The 20,858-nt window shown below is 54.5% G+C and overlaps 1 protein-coding gene across 5 annotated transcripts in view; it reads right to left on the bottom strand.

Annotated features, from left to right (window-relative positions):
• Positions 1-20,858, bottom strand: part of POC1A (POC1 centriolar protein A) — a 68,763-nt gene that overhangs the window by 30,755 nt on the left and 17,150 nt on the right. For all 5 annotated transcript variants that reach the window (XM_080830112.1, XM_080830113.1, XM_080830115.1 and 2 more), the window contains exons 8-9: positions 13,917-13,985; positions 11,917-12,015 (exon numbers count right to left, since the gene is read on the bottom strand). In XM_080830112.1, the coding sequence (XP_080686238.1) occupies positions 11,917-12,015; positions 13,917-13,985 (168 nt within the window). The remainder of the gene's footprint in view (positions 1-11,916; positions 12,016-13,916; positions 13,986-20,858) is intronic.

The raw sequence follows: 20,858 nt of genomic DNA, 5'->3' as shown, positions 1-20,858 counted from the left end.
GCCCTGAACCCAAGAGGAACTCTGGTGTCTTCAAATCATCTAATTGTTCGACAATCTTGCCAATGTTCTTCCAAGCCAGCCTAAGTATGAGTATGGGATCTGGTTACCGTGTTGGCTTTTATCTAGAGTATGAATGCGCAGGGTGCTCTCGTGTGTTCCCCACAGCAGGCTCCCAAGGAGGGCAGGGTGCTGGGTCATCTGTGTGCACGGAGGGAGCCAAAAGGCTCAAGGACACAGGGTCTCAGGCCAGCAGGGCAGCCTCTGAATGGAATTAAATGTTCTATGACAACGGGTCACATTTGGGTCTAAGAGCCATCCCTTGACCCCAGGCCCCCACTGACCAGAAGGGGACAGGGTGTCCTCTGAACTAAGAATTGTGAACGGATCGAAGGATGGGTCTAGGATGGATGAGGGATCCACATGCTAACCCACCCTGGGACTCCAGGCAGCTCGGCCCACTCCCATACCAGTCCTCTCCTCAGAGAGCGGTCCCTTGGAGGCAGATGGCATCCTATCACACCTGTGTCCCCCACAGACCTGCCAGGCACATGTGAGATGCTAAACGCACAAACCAAGGAACCCTATCACCTCACCCAGGCTCAAAGCAAGACTGAGGCCTCCATACCCAGGCTCAAACAACCACTCCTGGGCTCCACCCCTGGTGACCTCCAGCTGCCTACCACCTGGCACACCCTGCAAGAGTTTCCAAGTATCTCCCACCACATGAGAGGGCTGATGTATAAAGCCAGAGTTTTCAGAGGAGTGAAAGGATTGCCCTGAGAAGCAGGAACTGGAAAGTCATTCCAACGTCCACATATGCCCCCCAGGGAAAGCAGTGGAGCTGAGAAGGTCTATTCACCGCAGCGGCATACTCGGGTGAGGGGAGCTTCGAGGGGAGAAAAGAGCAAGGATGAGCCGGGGCTGGGGGGTGAGGGGCAGGGAGGAAGACCTGGCGACTGCAAATAGGTGAAGGCCGTGAGAGAGCAAGCGGGCCATCATGCAGTGAGAACTGTCCTCAGCACAGAGGGGGTCCCTGACCCTCCTCCCCAAAGGGGTGCTGAGGGAACAGGAAAACACCCCAGGCCTTTAGGGGCTGACGCCCTCCAGGCTCTCATACTGGGTACAGCCAGAAGCACACAGAGGTGGGTTGCAAGGTAGAGTCGGGGGCCAGCGACAGGGACCAGAAGGAAGCGGGCAGGGGTGGGGTGGAGTCGTCCACTCCTGGAGCAGGTGCGACCTCCAGAGCGTTAGCACAAGTCACACTACCGACAACCAGAGAAGCCGCCCTGCAGCCTCCGCAGCGGTGAGCAGCGCCCCTGTGACACCATTCCCTCTGAACAGGACCCGTGTCTTCCAGGGTCAGCTCTTGCTCAGCTCCGTCCCACAGATGTGACCGCAGACCCACTCCTGGCTGGGTGCTGAGGGGCTTAGGGTCACCTGTCCCCTCCCTCCAGATAGAAACACCTACCCTCCCAGTGCAAACACCTGAACCGGGGCACCCAGGGAGGGAGATGAAGCCCAAGGACTGACTAGAGATTTTCTTTTAAAAAATTAGACTGCTTTGAACTAATTTTAGACTTAGAGAAAAGTTGCAAAAAATAGTACAGAGAATTTCCATATATCCCTCCCCCAGGCTTCCCCAGTGCTAACATCTTACATAACCATTAGGACAATGATCAGAGCAGGAAATTAACCTTGGGACAATACCATTAACCAAACTAAGGGCCCTGGCTGAGCTTCACCAGTTTTTCTAATGTCCTTGGACCCTGCTATTCCAGAATCCCAACCAGGACTTCCCCCTGCACTGAGTTACTTCTCCTTGGTCTCCTGCAATCTGGGTCAGCTCCTCAGCCTTCCCTTGTATCTCATGACCTTGACACTTTCGAAGAAGAGTACTGATCAGTTCTGTTGTCAAACGTCCCTCGATGTGGGTCTGTCCAGTGTTTTCTCACGATCGGAACGAGCTTATCCATTTTTTGACGAGAACACCACAGAAGCGACCCACCTGACATCCCAGAACTCACGTGGACAGGACGTATTATCAGTGACGTTGACTTTGACCAATGGTGATGACCACTCTGCAGGCTTCCCCAGTGCGAAAATACATCTTTCCCTGTGTAGTTAATCTTGGCTTTTAAAATGTGGCTTTTTAAAAATTAATTATTTTTATTAACATATAATGTATTATTTATAAAATGTGGCTTTTTAAAAAGGGAACGTGTCGCTGTCATTACGAACTCCGCGCTGTCAGCCCAGCCTGCTGATGGCCACAGCTGCCCCACAGATGAGAGGCAGCTAATGAAGATGAGCGGCAGAGCCGACATCTCTGGAAGATGCCGAAGCTCTCGGTGACAAAGAGGAACAGTAGCGGTTTATTTATAGATCCACTTGAAGACAGCTCATTGTAACTACTGGGGTTGAATTTTTAAAACCTCGGGAACAAAGGCTGGCTATTTTAAACTCTCCTTGCACTTAGTTCAATGGAGAGGGTTAGAGGCACTGACCACACCCGGGCATCACTCCCGAGCTCGGCAATTCAGAATTTGTGTAGCATCTCAGGACACGAGCACAGCCTGCCAAGGCAGATAACCATGGCCAGCTCTGCCTACCCTACAGAGGCAGCGGGCCTCTTCTGGGCCAAAGCTCTCACCCCCAGGGAGGAGTCAAGGGAGGCTGCATCCTATGGGGTCTCTCAGCCTCCCCCTCCTGGAAAATTAACTTGCGCACAGCTATTGTGAACCAAGGTTATATCACCTCTCTCCCTGCCTCCCCCTACAGGCTGCAAAGAGGGACAGCGCCCTCCAGCGGATGCCTGCCCAGGACAGCCGGCACTAGCGGACCCATCTCCAGGCTGGAACAAGGGTGTCCTGGAGCTCGTGGTATAAATGTCCCTGAGGACAGTGGGAGAGCGGGACCCCAGAACCCTCTTGCCCCCAGCCCAACTGCACCTCTAGCCAAGACTGCTCAGTCTCTCCAGGCACCAGAACCATGGTGGGGAAGGGAGACGTGGGTTTTCTCAAAGCCTCCCACGTCCTTATTTGCTCTGTGCAAAAAGCACAGAGCCATATTCTTGACACAATGTGGAAAAATGTGAGTATGAACTAGGCATTTGATAGTAAGGGATTATTAATTTTGTTGGATGTGACAAGAGCACTGCAGTTATATAACCAAGAAAAGTCTTTATTTAGGGTAAAATAATGTATCTGGGATTAAATAAAAATACTCCAAGTCTTCTAAAAAAAATGGGGGGAGGGAGATGAGCAAAATAGACCGGCAAAATGCTGAAGCTAGACGAAAGATCCAGGGGAGTCTGTGACACTATTCTCGCTACTTTTTGTGCTTGCTTGAAATTTTCCACAATATAAAGGGTTTTTTTGTTTTGTTTTGTTTTATTTAGTAAAAAAGAAGAAGCTCCCAGGTGACTGGAACGAGCCGTGGAGCTGATGAGGCCAGGCGAATGAGACCCCGAGAAGAAGCTGAGGACCCCAGCCTGGTGTCCTGGCATTTTCAAGCACAGGATGCAGATTTGTCGGAGTCCGGTCAACATTCAGGCCAGTCTTTGGCATTGCCACAGAGAAATCCCCCAGGGGCACCACAAGCATTCTGTGAACCCTGCAGCAATGTCCAGACCGTCAAAGAAACTAATTTTAAGATAATCTCCATGGAAACCATCTATTCTGATTTTTGCCATGGTAACCGATGAGAACATAAACACAAGCGCTATCTAACACCCTTACACCACATGGGCCAACGCTGCCATCCAATCTGGCAAATTCAAGCTGCAAAAGGCTTTTTTCCAGTGAAAATGAGAAGTACTGAAACTTCTAGCGCAGACATGCTGATTCTACTGCCTCCGCTGCCCAGTCACTGCCCCTACCACCCCATGCACCTGCCCCTGGAACTGACAAACCAGGCCAGAAAGGGGTTTCCTTCCTTTAACTTGGGACCGTCAAAAACACTAAAAGAAAGAGCCAGAGCCTGTCTCTTGCCTCAAAGGCTCAACCTATGCTGCCCACAGACTGCAGGCACGTGTCCACTGAACCCGGATTTCCAGAACATTCTGTGTTCTGGTGACATGCTGGGCGCCACAAAGTGACCAAGTACCCAGCCCTCCAGGAAGACCACAGGCTGGCGAATAACCAACTACAGGAAAGAAGGGCTGCTCCAGCAAGCAGAGCACTCCGGCAGGAGGGGCGGGAAGGATTCACAAGCTGTGCGCCTCCCGGGAAAGGCTGCATGGAGGAGAGGTCATCTGGGAAGAAGGGAAATGGGGGGAAAAGGAAAACCTCCAATGGTTATGAGACCCTTGAAGAAGGTAACAGAGCTCTGAAAGGTGTGTGTGCGTGCCCCGGTTTATGCTCCGTGTCCAAGCACGCAGAGCCAGATGCAAGGGTCCCCCAGGCCTTGTGTGGGTTCCAGAGCTAGGTTCTTGGATCTTCCTCACATCATGAGTGTCTTACCATGCCTTGCCTGGGGTTTCCGAGAACATGTCAGCTGTTGGCTTAAGTCATTAAATAGGCTTTCCTTCCTAAGAATCACGCCACTCTTCTCTAGATAGTGACCTACCTGTTGGTGGAACAGATGAAAATTTCCCAGTGGCAGGAAACTACCACTCCAAGGGGCTACTCTGAGAAGGGGGTGTACAGCCAAGTCCCATCCTGCAGCCCCATCCTCTCACTGCCACTGCTGTCACCACTGTTTTGGGACTTGCTCCTGCTCCTGATACCTGGAGGCACTTCCCCAAAAAGCTCCTTGACCTGAGGCCTGAGATGTTGAGCCACCAGCACCCAGGTCATCTCAAGCTCAGGGGCCAGAGACTTTCATCTGCTGGCTTCCCTAGAGGCCCCGCAGGCTCTGGAGGAGGGGGGATGATGGAGGCACACACTTACGCAGGCACAGGAGGCAGCGGCACTGAGGATAATAGGCAGATGACCACAGAATGCGGGTTTAAGAACAGGTCACTGGACTGGTGCAGCAGCACTAATGGACGGAACAGGAGCCGAGACAGGAAGACCGGCGGCAGAGGCCCACGGAGGGCTGCCCTGGGTACCATCCTCCCCCTTAGTGCATCCTGGTTGGTAATAAAACCAGCCATCTGTAGAGCCCAGTGGGTGCCTCTAGGTTTAAAGAGCCCACAGGGAAGCACAGGGATTTCTTTTACCACTAGACAGAGATTAGAACTAAAGCCATTATAGCACTTTTCCTCTCTTGGAAAGAGGAGGACTACAATTCTCCAAACTGGGCTGAACGGGACCCCAGTTCTCCAAATGCTTCTCCCAAATTGTAGTCCCCATGAACCATGGAAAGTTCCCAAATGATCAGAGACTTTCTTCTTCCCGCTACGTCCCTGCTCAGGAAGCCATTGTCACAACTGGCTAGACTATTTTCCAGTAGATTAGCGACTCTTAAGAGTGGGTCCCGGGACCATGGACATGATCTAGAAATTGCAAATTCCTTACCAAGTCAGACACTCGGGATGGGGCAAGCTATGTTTAACAAGCCCTCAGGGTGATTCGGAAGCACGCTGAGGTTTGAGAGCCACAGCAAGAGGCTTATCGCAATCCACGTGAACTGGTCAAAGGCCTGTCTCCTTACTGCGCTGCCAAAGGCAACTTCCCCCTTCCAGTAAACACAGTCATTATTGAACATGCGCCTGGCTGCAGCCCTGACCCACCTCCCAGGAAACTCAGCTGTGGCCTCTGGAAGGAAAAGGAGAGGGGATCTGGCCTGCTTCCCAGGAGTGGACGCAACAGGTCAGAGCCTGAGGGAAGGGTCCACCCCCCATGCTGGTCCCCAGGCCCAAGGTGCCCCTCTGCAGGGAACATCGGAATCTTTGGTTCTCCTAGACTGGGCGCAGTCAAGTTACCCTCCCGGGCCACTGTGCAAGGATGCTCGGACTCCAGCAGGAACTCTCTTTAAAAATTGTAGCTTGGTGGGGTGCCTGGGTGGCTCAGTGGATTGAGCTGCTGCCTTTGGCTCGGGTCATGATCTCAGGGTCCTGGGATTGAGCCCTGCATCTGCCTCAGCATCCCTGCTGAGTGGAGAGCCTGCTTCCCCCTCTCTCTCTGCCTGACTCTCTGCCTACTTGTGATCTCTCTCTCTGTCAAGTAAATAAATAAAATCTTTAAAAAAAATAAAAATAAAAAAAATTGTAGCTTGGTAACAAATACAGAATCTTCTGTTTCTATTCTCCTCTGCCTTCCCGCTGAAACTAAGAAGCCCAGAGCACTTTCTATGACTTCCACGCCGGTAAAGGTGAGGAAAATGCAACCAGAGTGTGAAGTGAGGCCTCTTGTCTGGGGCCTGCTGCTGCCCAGAATCAGCAAAGGCCGCTGTGGCCACCCTACCCCCACGCCGGCAGGAGAAGCTTTTTATGCAGTGAGCCGGGAAAATGGAGAATGCCCGAAGGATGTACCATAGGCTGGTGGGAGCAAATCTGAGTACAGAGAAGCAAGACGGACTGCCTGAGGTTACAGGAGAGACTTAACACGTCAGGCCAGGCTCCAGCTTCCTCTTGGATCATCAAACAGGGGCAGTACAGCTCTTAAACCGCCAACCAAGTGGTTACAGGTTGTCGGGAGTCTGGACCCCAGGAAACCAACTCTCTTCCAAGACGCATAAGTGCCTGGGCCTGTCCCGACTCACCTGCTGACTAGAGCCCTTTTTACTAACTAGTCCTGGGAAATTCAGAGCCAGAACCAGGGTCAGTTGGAGAAATGAGAGGCTCCCTTCTAAGACACATAAATCCGGGCTTCACTCTTGCCATAAACACCCACAATGCCTTGTCTGCCAAGCATCCCCTCGAATGCATACCTCTCCCCACTACTGAAAGCAAATGCCAGCCAGAAATCTACGTTCTCAGCAAGAGACCCCAGTCCTCCATGCTCCATACAGAGGGAATTCCACAAAGCAGGTAGAAATGGACCCCGTCCTCTGCCTCAACTCTGACTCCTCAGGCTAGGTGCCTGGGGTGAGAACCCAGGAGCCTCAGATCTTCAGCCTGGGGTAAGAGGCAGTGCCAAGACTGGAATCGAGCCCGAGAACCCCTACATCAAGCCCCACCCATGGTAGCACCCCAAAACAGAAAGTGGAAGCATGGGTGTAGGAGGCGGCTGGGGCTTCACCCTCAGAATAGAGAAACTAGAAAGAAGAAACAGGCCATCCTCAGGGAACGCTGAGCCCTCGGGTCAAGCATTCTTGGCCAAGCTTGCCACCTCCTCCCGGGGACAGCTCTAGCACTGAGGATCTGGATGGGGGCGGGGGGCCACGGGCAGCCACTTTGCTTTGAGGAGTCACGGGGGTGGTGGAAGAAGAGAAGCCTGTTTCCCTTCACCTTATGGACTGGCTTTTGGATCTGGGAGCACAGAGGACTTGGGTCTCTCATCAGGAAGCAGAACTGATTCCTACAAGGGTCTAAAACCCTCACTGGACCTCACAAAGGCGACCTGCAGAGAGCAGTCAACATCAGAAATTATCTCTGTCAGAATCGCTCCCTCTGCTGCATGTTGTCCCCCCGCTCAGCAAGTGGGGAACACACAATCAGCCCCACCGGGCAGGGGGCTCATCCTGCTCTCAGTCTGACAGAGGAAGGAAGAGGAACATTTTAAAAACAGCTAAAGCTTGGTGAGTACTTGCCATGTGCCAGGCACAGTTCCAAGTGGCTGCCTGGCATGCACCACCTCGTGAAATCTCATGAAGGCAGGCCTGGCGTCCTCCCATCTGAGGTTGAGGGGCCCCAAAATTCAAGGTTACTGTCAGAACTGGAGGGCAGCCAGGCCCGAGAACGCAGGAAGTGGTTTTCAGTTTTCCTGAATTACCTGGAATTCTGCGCTCTTCCCCTCCCACCCCTCGCAGCACAACCTTCCTTCGCAATTACATAATAGGCTCTCAGGTGTTTGTGGAGGAAAGGCAAGAAGAGTAAATCGGAACAAATGCATCTTTGCTGTTAAAAGTGGTTTTAAAAATGCTTCTGTGGTTGAGGCAGAAATCAGTCCTATGGCAGCTGGGCTTGGGGGAGCAGGGGCCAAATCCAAGGTCAGCCAAGACACAGTGACCCTGACGCCTCATGGGCTGGCAGGAGGGAGCTAGGAGGAGCTAGAACCTGAGTGGCTGAGTGCCGAGAGAACAGAGAAGGCCAGGGACTACAGCTCAGGACAGAGGTGAGCACCAGACCCTTGAAAACAGCAGCAGGAGCACCTGCTGCCTAAGACTTGCAGGGCCCACGCCCTGCCCCCACACGTGCCCCTCTGGGAGGTGCTCATCTGCCGGCAAGCAGCCCTCCCAACCTCCCTCTGGCCTTGCAGCGTGTCACAGGGCAGAACACGGAGCTTCCCAGCCACCCTCGGCTCAGCCACTGGGCTGGAGTCCTTCCTCTGCAGCCTTCCAAGCAGAGAAAGCTCCCAGCCACAGCCCTAAATTCTCTCTCCACAACTCAGCCAGGAATAGAGGGAAAATGGAACCCATTATTCTCATTCTGAAGGGCTGGGAAATGGCTTGTGCTTTTCAACATGAAATGTGCCTAAAAATAAGCTGTGAATTTCAACCAGAGGTTGAAAATAGCTCTGGCAGTGAACAGAGCTCTCTGTTCAGAGTGAGCTCAAGGATGGCCTTCATTCCAAGAGAGAGAGCTGAACGCTACAGTCCGAGCAGGGGTCCAGGGCAGGGGGCTTTCCAGGGCACAGGGGCTGTCACACGCCCACAGGGCTGCCCTGGCCATGGTCCACCAGGGGGCCTGCCCTCCGGCTTTAGAATGCCATCCTCTGTGACACACAGAGTATCTGGCCTGCTGGCTCCCTAAGATCCTCAAATGCCCAGGTGTGTGTCGGGCAGCTTTAGGGCCCCAGGCCCTGGGGAGAGAGAGAGCTGGAGGGGGAGGGGGTCAGAAGGTTCAAGAGCGCCTGGGGCATGGGCTGAGCCAGGCCACCCTGGCTAGCCACCAAACCACTCACCAGTGACTATCTCAGGGCCAGGGAAGCTGGCAGGCAGGAAGGGCAAGAACACACTCCAATGGTAAGTAAAAAAAAAAAAAACCAAGTTGCTAAAGGTCTTTTTTCTGTTGTTTACCGTCACCTCTGGAAGATTCTAAAGTTCGACAGGCTGAAACGACATTTCTATAAAATAGACTTCTGTTAGAGATAGTCTAGAGACCTGAGCATGGCTGCTGGGGGAAGCCCAAATCTGGCCCAATCGAGCAAGGGCAGGAGCTCCAGAGTCATCACGCTCGGGGCAGCCCATACTCCGCACCATGGCCATGCTGTTTCTGCCACAGAGACGCCCCCAACCCACCTGATTCCTACCCTCCTGCTCTTGCTGCATTCACTGCCGTTCTGGGATGGCTCCTGAGGCCGGAGTTAGGGTAGCGATTCTCAGCGGGAGGCCATCCTGCCCCCCAGAAGCCATCTGGCAATGTTTGAAGACATCTGGGGCTGTCACAACAAAGGGTGGGGAGATGCTACCGGCAGCCAGTGCGGAGAGGCTGGGGAGCTGCTGAGCATCCTGCAAGGCCCAGGACAGCCCCCGCTGCAGCCTTCATAGGGCCCGGGTGGGGTCTGCGGGAGGGGCGGGAGCTCATCGGATGCACCAGTTCCTGGCATGTGGCTGCAGAGGACCTGGGTTCCCCGGAGGAGTGGTGACACTCTGGCCAGCCATGGGATCGGTCACTAACTCAGTGCCAGGGAAGCCCTGGGGCAGGAAAGGTGAGACCGTACTTGTCAGCTTCCCTTCCCACCACAGGGGCAAACCTAACCGCGGGGCAGGGCTGGGCCAACGGGCTCTCCTGGAGGGGGGATGCTGGAAAAACTCTGTGGGTGACAGTGGTGATGGCTGTGCAACAGGGTGAATGCTCTTCCCGCCATTCAACTGCGTGCTTCAAATAGTTCAAAAGGGAAATCTTATGTCATGTACATAAAACAGAACAAACCAACCAAAAACCCCTTAGCCCTCCTCCTGGCCTGGGAGTCCTGAGATCAGACACACCCCTAGACGTGTACTCCACGTGGTACATACCCTTGGGCATGGGTGTTTGTCTGGATGAGGGCCCATATACTTGCCCTGGTGTCGCAAAGGGGCTTGTGACAAATAAAGGAAAATCCATAAACAACAATTTTAGGACTAATAAGTCCAGTCGCTATGTGGATTAGTAAAGTTCACCTATGTCCCACATGGAGTCCTCAGAGCCTGCCTGCGGGGGTACTCAGGTCCCATTGTAGAAATAGAGGCGTGGGAAGAATGGGTGCTTCGTCTGGGACCACACGGCCAGGATTCAGACCCAGTTCTCTGACCCCAGAGCCCATAACCTTTCCCCTGTGTAAGCACCACATGATGACGTTCAGGGGAACTGTGGCCATAGCTCCGTCATGGGCCAGCAGGCAGTATGGGAACACGTGGTTTTCCTGAGTACCAGTGAGCTAGTCTCCCATCCTTGCCAAACCCTGCCCGGTCCTGCTGGCTTCCCTTACCCTGAAGGCCTTTGTGCTAGAGTATTAGGCCCCACAGCTCTGGGACGCAAGGGTGCTCCATACCCCTTATCTGAGCAGGACTGAAGGGACAAGAGGCAGCTTGTCCAAGCCACTTGCCTAATAACCACAAGAAGAAGAATATGGGATTCTCCCCTTGCTGCTGATTACTAACCATTCCCAAGAGGCAGGTGGCCATGCCCTCTCCTGGGATGGGGGAGAGCTGCTGGGCAGCCCTGTGCCACCTACAGTTTCTAGCTCGGTCAGCCTTGCTCAGAGGGGCCAGTGTGGTGAGCCCCCAGGTCCAGGCACCCCGGCAGGTGACTAAGCCCCAGGCATCTCATCTGAGAATGAGAGTAGTAACTTGATCTGCCCAGCCTGGGCTTGGCTCACTGAATGCCCAGTACATGGGGGAGCAAGAGGGGAGAGGATGCTCACCCCACAGGATCCCAGTCCTGCAGTTTGAGAAATGCCTTTCTAGGCAGAAGACCAAACAGTAGCAAGCAGGCCACAATGCAACCCAGTCATCCCCACCAAAGCTGAGAATCGGCTACTCGTTAACAAATGTGGAAAGAGAACAAAACCTCCCAGCCCAGGGCCACCCTCGGAAGAAAAGCTTTAAATCTCAACCCGGCCTATTCCTAGAGGTAGCTCCAACACACAGAATGGGGGTGTGTGTGCGCCTGTGCGTGCCTCTCAGGCTGGGGTGGGGGATCCCTCTGCTGGAGCCAAGGCAAACCCAGGATGGACTCAGAGGCTTCCTGGTTCTATTCTGGGCCAGCCTTGACTTGCTGGGGGCCTTGGGCAAGCCGTTTCCTGTTGTTCAGGCTGGTTTCCGTGGGTGGGAGAGGCTACACTCCCTTCAGGGTCCGGGAGGGAGAGATTTAAACACCCTGCAGCCACTAGGGCTTAAAACCCTCAGGGCTCCACACCCTTGTCTTGACAACTTACTTCAGCCACAGTGGAATGCAACCTTATTCAATGAGATCATGTCAGTTATCAATTTTTCCCCAAAAGTATCTGTCAAAAATTGCCGTTAACTATTTTAATTCAGGAACACTAAATGCCCTTTTACCGACAAAGATACTAAAAACGGTTTGTGGCTGAGGAACTTCCTTTCCATGGTTTAAAAAAAAAAGGGAAGTGAAAGCAACAAGGCTGGGCCTTTCCCATCCGTCCCAGCTGTGGCTCAGGCCCCACGCCCTCTAGGAACTCTCCATTGGGTCCTCGGCCCAAGGCTCAGGCAAGGGACAGGTCCTCCCTCTCCTCAACCATTAGTAGCCTGCGCCATGCAAACACTCCCCCCACCAGACAGCATAGGACCTCGCACCCAGTGGTCCTCATGTCTTGTTTGTACATTCTAGATTTGAAACAAAGTGCAGCAAGTGCCAAAGTATGATTTGCCGTTCACCATGACCCACCAGAGTTTCAGGGCTCCGGACATGCCTGCTGAGCCACTTACCAGACTCCCAGAGGACGTGGCCAGTGGGGCTGGGGGCCTGTGCACTTTTAGGACTTCTCCATAATCCACAACATCAAAGTTACTCTTCCAGACCATCACCTGCAGAGAGCAACAAGCACACAGAAATCACACCAGCCCTACTTCATGGAAGAAATGAGCCCAGAGGTGACCCCCACCCTCCACCCTGGCCAAAGTTGCAAGACAGTCCCCACCTGACAGCCCAGCTCAACTCTGGGACCTGCCCCACCTCCCAGACTTTTTGGACAGACCTCGAGAAGACCCAGATGCACCATCATGTGGGCTCACTGCGTGCTGTCCCTAGGCCTTTGCCCTTTGTTGCCCCTTCCTGGAGTGTCCCAGCGTCAGCGTTAGCTGCTTATGCTAAAGTGTCTGCTTCAGCAGCATCTTCTCTGAGAGACTGTCCTGGTCTCCTGCTAATTTTTATCAAAGCCCTCTAGTGATTTCTTTCATAATATCAGACTCAACAATTATTCAATCTCTCTGTCTCTTGTCCTCGTTTATCGTCCATGTCTCCACAAAACAGAAGCTCCCAAGGGCTGCAGCCTGGCCTTAAGTTACACCAGACCACTGCAGTTAAATTCCTGGGTCCACCCTTTACTGTGTGGCTCCAGGCAAGGCACTCAACCTCTCTGTGCCTCCAGTTCCTCATCTGTGAAGAGGGGATGATGTCACTTCCAACCTCACAGGAGACAGCTCGGCACAGACACTGGTAGCCAGGGAGCTGTGGGTAACACACCCATCACTCCCCGCTCCACTTGAAGGAGCGTCACGTCTTGAGGCTCCCCCAGCAAAAGGCTGGAAAATGGCCCTGCTGGGGAGCAAGAGAGTTCCTGCTAGAAGGTGTCAGCCCCAGGTGGCTGCCCTGCACCAGGGTCACTTACAATGTGTCAGGAGCTATGGAGTGTGGCTGGTGCTCAGCGGAGGCCCCAGAAAGAGCCCCGAATCCTCATCAGATGAGAGCTCACCACGCCTGAGAGGCCTCCCTGCTTGCGAAGCAGCCACGAGCCTGGTTCTGTGGGAGGCCGCACGCCACTCCCAGGGCAGCCCACCGTTTACTGCCCCCTGACTGATAGGCACTGAGGCCTTTGTTCCTGCTCCTGTTTACAAACAGAATTAGCACCCCTCCCACCTTGTTTGTAGGGCCCAGCGTAACCCCACTGGTCCAGCTGCTGACTACACTCCCAGGAGGGGGACAGATTCACATGTCTCTCCACAAAGGCTCTTGGGAGTTCACTTTCAGAAGGCAGCCAGGGAGCTGCTCGCAGGAACGGCCTGAGGAGGGGCCAGAGCGAGCAGAAGCCCCTACTTTCTACTAGGCCGCCTCTTGTACCCTGTGACTTTCTTTTACCAGGACTATTTATAGTGTGACCTTACTGTACGACTTTTCCCTTGTTTAAGCAATGAGCCAGGCCTCCACACTCAGGGACAGCTCAGGGGTCCCCTGGGCCTTTGTCCTCCCTTGTTTGGTTAGCACAGGAGCTGGTGCTGGGACGGGAAGACGCCCACGGTCTCTTATCCAGGCCATGCCACAAAAGCCTCCAACCACTTTCTGCTTTCCTGGCAGACACTCAACCTGAATCGGTCCATGGGGCTGGGGCTGGGGCTCGCTGGGAGGCCAATGGGACTTTCCTGGGCTGAGCAGTCAGAGCTGTGAGGCCCAGGACCAAGCGAAGGAACATTCTGGGCAGGAGGCACCAGGGCTGACAGGCGGAAAGCCTCGGCACAAAGGGTGACAAAATGGGACAGGACCTCCTTACACGTGTCTTCTCCCTGCAGCTAAACAGTTTGAAAACGGGGACCTCAAAGAGCTCCTAAGTGGAGCACCCCGGGTCTGAGCACCTCAGCCCAAGTTTTAGCCTTCATGGTCACTCAAAGCCACCAAGGAAGCTGGCAAGACCTGGCCCATCCTCAAGGCGCCTTGACCTCCTGTTCCCTTCTGTAAGTATCAGCCAACGTTGCTCACACCGTTCTTTACTTACTTGTTCATCAGAACCTCCAGAAGCAAAATACTCCCCCGTTCTTGAAAAGGCAACAGTGGTGGCTGGGCCCTATCAGAACAAACAAAAAAGAACAAACACCAAAGGTCACTCTAGCTTCTAAAAGCACAGGAAGAAAACCAGCTCATGAACAAGAACAGCAGGAGGACTGAGGGCTGGGCCTCATGGAGCCCCTAATCCTCCCCAAGCTTTCACAGAGGCACATGTTGGAGCTCAGCCGCGAGCATCAAGGCTGAGTCCTCTGTTCCCAAGCACTGCTGACAGCACAAAGGCCAGGCCACAGGGTCATGGTGGGCAGGGAAGAATGAGCAGGACAGTGCACACTGACAGTTCTGCTGGGTTGACATCACTGTCCCTGCTTCCCAAGGGCGAGCTGGAGGTCAGAGAGGTGCCCTGACTCATCCCGGGCCTAGCACTGACTCCAGAACCTGGTCCTCCTGGCCTGGGGCCATGCTTCTCCCCCCCATCGCCCTATAGCCGAGCAGAGAAGCGCATGGCCCCAAGCAGGAGCCGATGAGCAGAAGCAGGGTGCTGTCAGGGAGTCCAGGGGACACAGGAGGCCAGAGCAGGGGAGGAAGAGGGCTGGGGAAGGGATTATCAAATGTGCCTGAGCACAGGAGCGACAAGACACATCCCCCTAATGTGCACGTCACCTGCCTTATGTTAGGACCCCGGGGAGAGAAAGGCCAACTCTGGCTTCCCCGGGGCTGAAGGTCTGCATGACTGTGGGAAGGGGGATGCCAGACCAGTGCAGGCAGCAGTTGGAGGGCCCGGGAGCACATCCAGGCTTGGAGGAGCAGGGCGTGATCTGGGAAAGAGGGAAGGCTCTTTCCCACACGCCTGACATCCACAGCAGAAAGATGACCGAAGCGAGTCTGTTTACACGACACGGTGAACCACCAATCCCTCCTAGCCAAACAGTCCGTCTGCTAGTACCTGCCATGCCTCAAGCAAAACCAGAAAAAAGAGCTTCTCTCCTAACTGACCGCAGCATGGCCCCTGTCACAAAGGCCACCTCTGTTCTTCCAGACCAGAGCAGGGAGCAGCAAGAGACCCAGCTGCCCAAATGGGTGCCTCTGGCCATGGGGAACACTGGGATGCACCTTCCACTCGATACCAGAAAAGACCAGACAAGTTATGGGCTAAAACAGGAATCTGTGGTCACAGAACACAAGCTTCTGCCTGCCCAGAAAGGACAGGCAGGTGGAAAGCCACCCCCTGGGCCCAAACATCCTCAGCAGGACAGAACATTCTTCCACTTCCCGGATCTACCCATGGCCCACCCTCTCCAAGATGCCCATAATGAGGGTGCTGAGGAAGAAACTAGTACGGGGCCATTTAACACTGATGTGCACTAACTCACTTAATCTTCGGAGGATGGTTTGCATGCTGACCCCTCCCTACAAGTGACATGTCCCAGAAGGGAGACCAAGGCCTGAAAGGTCCTGCCCCTTCCCCCTGCGCCTCTCCCTGCCTTCTCTCACAGGTGGGGCTCCAAGCGCCTGGGGATCAATGCAGCCAGGAGCCCTACATGGCCATCCAGTAGGACAAAGGAGATCCATCTTTATGACTGGGAACGATGTCAATGGCATCAGTTGAGAGCAAAATGCTGGTTGCAAGGAATCATGGGCTGCCAGTGCGGGGCTGAGTGCAGGAGGAGGAGGGGGCAGCTCGAGCATCCCTGAGATACTCTTTCAGGGTGACAACCCCCAAGGGTGAACAGGACTTCTGGGGTGGTGGGGGGAGAAAATTTCAGATGACTCTTACTTGATTCTTGGAAATCCTGTAATTTCCCAAACTTTGAATTCTTAAACAATGAGTATGTGGCGTTGCTATGTTAATATAAAAACAAAACAACAAAACTATTTTCATTCTGAGGAAAAACAAAGAGGGGAGAGGGAAAAGAGAAGGAAACCAGGGCATGGGAGTGTCAAAGGAGCCAGGCTCTTTGCCTGCCTGGAGCTCATGGAGAAATAGCCAGTTTCCACGAGGTCACAGCAACTAAGGAACCAAACAAATACTCATCAGTCTCCTTTCCTGCTGTCACTCAACCACCATATGCCAAGTTGGGGACAAGATGCCAGAGGCCAGCAGTAGCAGCACCCCTGAAGAAGGCAGCCGGCAGCCTGTGGCTTGGTGGGGGGCTGGGACCAGAGAGCAGGCGCTGGAGGTTTCCCCAGAGTCCAAATGCCCAGACACTCCAGGGCTGGCGCCAGCAGCAGGCAAGCAGTAAGGCGGCAGGACCCCAGTCCTCCCCAGCAATGCCCATTTACCAGGAGGATGCCTGGCTCCTGTACCTTGCCGTTCCCAGAGGGAACACCCTTCCATGGAGGCTCTCGCCTGTTTGAGGCCCACAAAGAGAGCTCTGCCGTGGGCCAGAGCCAGCAGGGACTGAAACGCAGCCCGGGCTTCTCCACCACTGACAACCCTCATCCCACCCCTTCCAGGGCCCAGACAACCCCCGTCCCCACTGACCTCGCCAGATCCCCCCACCCCCGCCACCGCTTCCTGCCCTCACTGGTGCTCCAGCCCTATCAGCCTGCTTGCTGCTCCTCACCACAAGCTCCAGAGGTTCTCGTCTTGCCTTCAGGATCTTTCGTCGACTTTTGGCATTGAGCTCTTGATTCGATTCTTTCCAATCTTTCTCAGTTTTGAATTAACTCATTTAAGGCTACATGTGTGCCTCTGATTTACTACTTTAGCTACACTCCCAAAGTTTACAACATGCAATACTCTCACTGGCAGCCACCTCCAGACGGTGTTTCCACTGTGATTGTCTTTCAGCCCAGCAATCATTTAGGCGGGCATTCTAGCTTCCAAACCACTGTGGCTTGGGGCAGGGGGGGTCCCTTTTATCACTGACAACGATCAGATGGGATCGCCGTTCTCTGAGATCGTTCTGCCTTCAGGGTGGCTTACTCTTTTCAGTTAGTCACTCTCGGTGCATTAGTTCACTGGCTCGGGCCAGGGATGTCGCCGAGTGGTCTCTGCACCCAGGCAAGAGGGGCCTCTGCAGTGACTCCCGGGCATGACTCTGAGCTCTTGGCTGAGACTTCAGCAGTGTGCTCTGATTTACGGAGGTGCCCACCTGCCTGACGTCCTGGTCCCCACCCACCTGCAGGCCACATCTGCTGGCAGAGACCCCTCACAGTGTCCAACCAGATCCTTCCCTCCCTCTCCAGATCTGGCCAGTCAGGCTTCGGTGAGATGATTCTACTCGGTCGTCACAAGCATGGGACACAGCCTGGCCTCCCACCCAGTCACTTTACCACATACTGTCTCTGCCTTGACAACTTCCAGACCCAAGGGACCCACAAAATCTGCTTTCTTTGGGGCACCTGGGTGGCTCAGTGGGTTAAAGCCTCTGCCTTCGACTCAGGTCATGATCCCAGGGTCCTGGGATTGAGCCCGCATCGGGCTCTCTGCTCAGCAGGGAGCCTGCTTCCTCCTTTCTCTCTCCCTGCTTCTCTGCCTATTTGTGATCTCTATCTGTCAAATAAATAAATAAATAAATCTAAAAAAAAAAATCTGCTTTCTTTGCTCTCGCATGGCAAAGCATCAAGCATCAGTCAAGAAAGTTTAAGAAAAAAAAAAAAAAGGCAAAACAAAGGAACCCACGGTGTTTAGATCCCATAGGTCCTGCTGATTCTCCCTCTGCAGCCCCTGTAGCTTGTCCAGGCCCTTCTGCTCTCCTCATGCCCTTCTACCTGACTCCCTGAGGCCCCTATGCACTTGAAACTTTGAACACGGTGCCCACAACAGCTACGCTGCTGAAGACCCAGCACAGTACCCCATCCACCACCACCTCCCAAGGCTTTTGAAATGTTTTTCACTGGCCGCCAGCAAATGAGCAGAAATGCCACACCACATGTCTCAAGTCAGAGGTAAAAAAGTGACCATCCAACAAAGATATGGAGACCAGGGAGGCCTGAGAAGCCCCTGGTGTGGGAGCTCTGGTCTCTGATGCGCCCAGGCTGCTCCTTCCACAACCCCCACAGCAGGAACGCTCCTGCACTCGCTCGCCGGCACCTGCTGTGGCTGACTCTTCTGTATGAGTAGTGACCCTGTGGACAAGGAGTGGCTTCTGGGAAGAACTGGGGGTCAGGAATGCTGAGGCTCTCTCCTGACCTTGGCTGAGGATGCGGGTTCCCAATCCTCAACCCTGGGCTGCTGGCAGGGAACAGAAGGCCAGGCTGACCTCTCGGCTTACACAAGTTGAAGTAGATGAGCCGTTCTCCCTCTTGATGTGCTCTCACCCCTCCCCAGAGGTGCCCAACTATCCAAACTGGGTCTGAGCCTCCTAGGCATAAACGTTATTCTCCAAAGTGAAATGACTACACCAGGGCCGCAGAGCACTGGAAGAAACAAAGGGGGCAGGGCACTTTCTGAGAGCTTCCTTCCACCTAGAACTCCCTGAGGGGCAGCCCACATGCTCCAGGCCACTCTGTCACACTGCCCCCTCTTCTCCTCAACCCTGCACCCCCCTTAATGCCACTTCCCCAGCCTCAGCCTCGGTTCTGGCATGGCCCAAGTTCCCAGTGATCTTGGTGGACCCCATACCCTGAGCCTGTGATTTCACAACCACCAACCCTTGGAGCACAGCTCCAGGTGTGGACAGCAGCCCTGGGTTGGGGTTCTAGGCCCTCGAGCCAGCCGGGGTGCATGGAACCACGTGCCCAGTGGTCCCCGTGCAGCTCAGTCACTCCGCAGCAGCACGAATGCCAACTGCCTAGCCAGAAACGCCAGATTTAACTCCCACCCACGTCCCGCCCACCATCCTCTCCCAAATAGCTCTGGGGACTTAAACCAAATGAGCATGGCTCAAGATTATGTTTCAGAAAATACAGAAAAATAAATCTGCATTTCTAGCACACTGCCCCCACACTTGCCACACAGAGCTACGGGGGCCTCGCGCGGGGCATGGGGCTGCAGTACAACAGCTGTACTCAGTGGGAAAGCTCTTCCTTCTCTTGCTCTTCCCTGCTGCAAGGTGAGGGGTGCCAGAGGAGGAGACCCCTGTATGCTGACATCCCGAAGTCTGTACTGGATCCAACAGGAAGCAGAGACCCTCTTCCTCCTGCTTAACTGTCACCGCTGTGGCTGACCCCAGAGTGAGACCCTCCAGAGCCTCCGAGAGGGCAGTGGCACCCCACCAGCCTCCTCCCAATATATCTGGCCCATCCTCTGGGAGGCAGGCCCTAGAAAAGACAGCCTGATGGGCGGGACTACTAAAGGGCCAGGCAGACAGACCTGTGGATCAATGCACCAACAGGCCACACCTACTCAGAGCAACCGGCCAGGACAAATGCGCTGAGGCAGACAGCCTGCACAAGGACAGGTATCAGGAGCTGTGTGGCCAAAGACAAGCCAAAGCAAAAGCCAAAGAAGGTGTTCTAGGGGAGATGAGGACAAGCCCAAACAAAACAAAGAGCTAGATAAACCCCTGAAAGACCCTGTGGGTGATGGAGGGAAGGGAAACAGGCACTCCCCAGCCCTGAGAGGGCAGGGCTGGTGGCTATGGGCCTGGCCCATCAGAGACCCCTACCAGGGACTCCTTTTCCTACAGAGGACTGCCCACGCGGGCTGCCAGGACCGTGCCCATAACAGAAACGTTCAATGGCCTTTTAACGAGCGCTCACCTAGAGCAGCCCGGGATCTTTCCTAAGAGCTGAAGTGGAAAAGGACCAGTATCTGTAAAGATCTACCATGCCAGGTGCTGGGGAGTATAGACACATCCTCCCCTGTTATAAGGCAGACGCAGCAGTTCTTACAAATAAGGAAGAGCTCAAGGTCCTGCCCAGTGTCCCAGGGTAAGAGGCAAAGCTGGAATGGTCTGACCTTGACAGTCTTCTTCCCGCCTCCTGAGGCTCGGGCTTTTCGGGTGAACTAGGTGGGAGAGTAGCCGTGGCTTTTCCAAACCAGAAACAGGTGGGTACAAGCTGTTTGTTCCTGGAAATACTGGGGTATTTCCTTAAAAAAGCTGGGCACCATTACCTGCCAGACAAGGCTGTGCCCTGTCCCCACCCCCCTCCAGAATGGCTCCTAGCACTCTCCTCAAAGACGCTGACAAAGGACACTGGTGAGAGAAACTGCCCTGGTATTCCTGGGGGCAAAGGTGGAGGAAAGAAGGCAATGTGCCCCATCCAGGCTGCCAGTGCCCTCCCTACTGCGTCCACCCTCCACCTGGGGTGGGCAGATCGGCTGAGGTAGAGGGCTCCCCTCAGCCTGTCCCACCAGCCCCACCACCCGCTGCCTCCTCACTGCTGAGGGCCCTCACAGCTGGAGCAGCAGAGCTGCCGAGGGCCTGGGGCCCCTGGGCTGCAGAGAGCAAAGGGCCTGCCCAGCTCTTGGCCCCGGCACCCGGTGCTCAATCACTCAAAGACACTCATGTGGCAGCAGCCTCTGAAGAGCCCCCACGGGCCCTAGCTGCAGCCAAGGAACCATTCCTGGGGGACAGCCGAAGTGGCATCGAGCTCCCATGGGGCAGAAGCCTCTCTCAGTCCCCGGCTACCTCCCCTGAATGAACCTTCGAAGCTCAGAGTCCCAAGGCCAGGATTACAGGAGAGAAACACCAGAATCCTTGAGGCCCACAATGAACTTAGGATTGACATCCACCCCTAACCCCACAAAGGGAGCAGCTTCACATGGGCCGATGGGCGCTATGGCCGACTGTGTGAGAGACAGCAACCAGCAAACTGCTACTGTGGCCAGACTCCTGGGCTGACGAGCTGCCCTCAGTGCAGCATGGGAGACCCGGGCTATCTCAGGTGATCCTGACCTTAGTTTTGGCACTTGGCAAGCACCTCCATCCCGGTGCCCCTGTGCCTTTAGGAGACCATGAAATGGCCTATCAGACTTCTAGCCTCAACCCAGGTCAGAGTGTCAGCCCCACAACACTGCCTGCCCTGAGCCTCCTTCTCCTCC

The sequence above is a fragment of the Martes martes genome, assembly GCF_963455335.1.
Source record: "Martes martes genome assembly, chromosome: 1".
NCBI lineage: Eukaryota > Metazoa > Chordata > Mammalia > Carnivora > Mustelidae > Martes > Martes martes.
The sequence above is the reverse complement of the archived record's forward strand: the minus strand, read 5'-3'. Positions and strand labels throughout refer to the sequence as shown.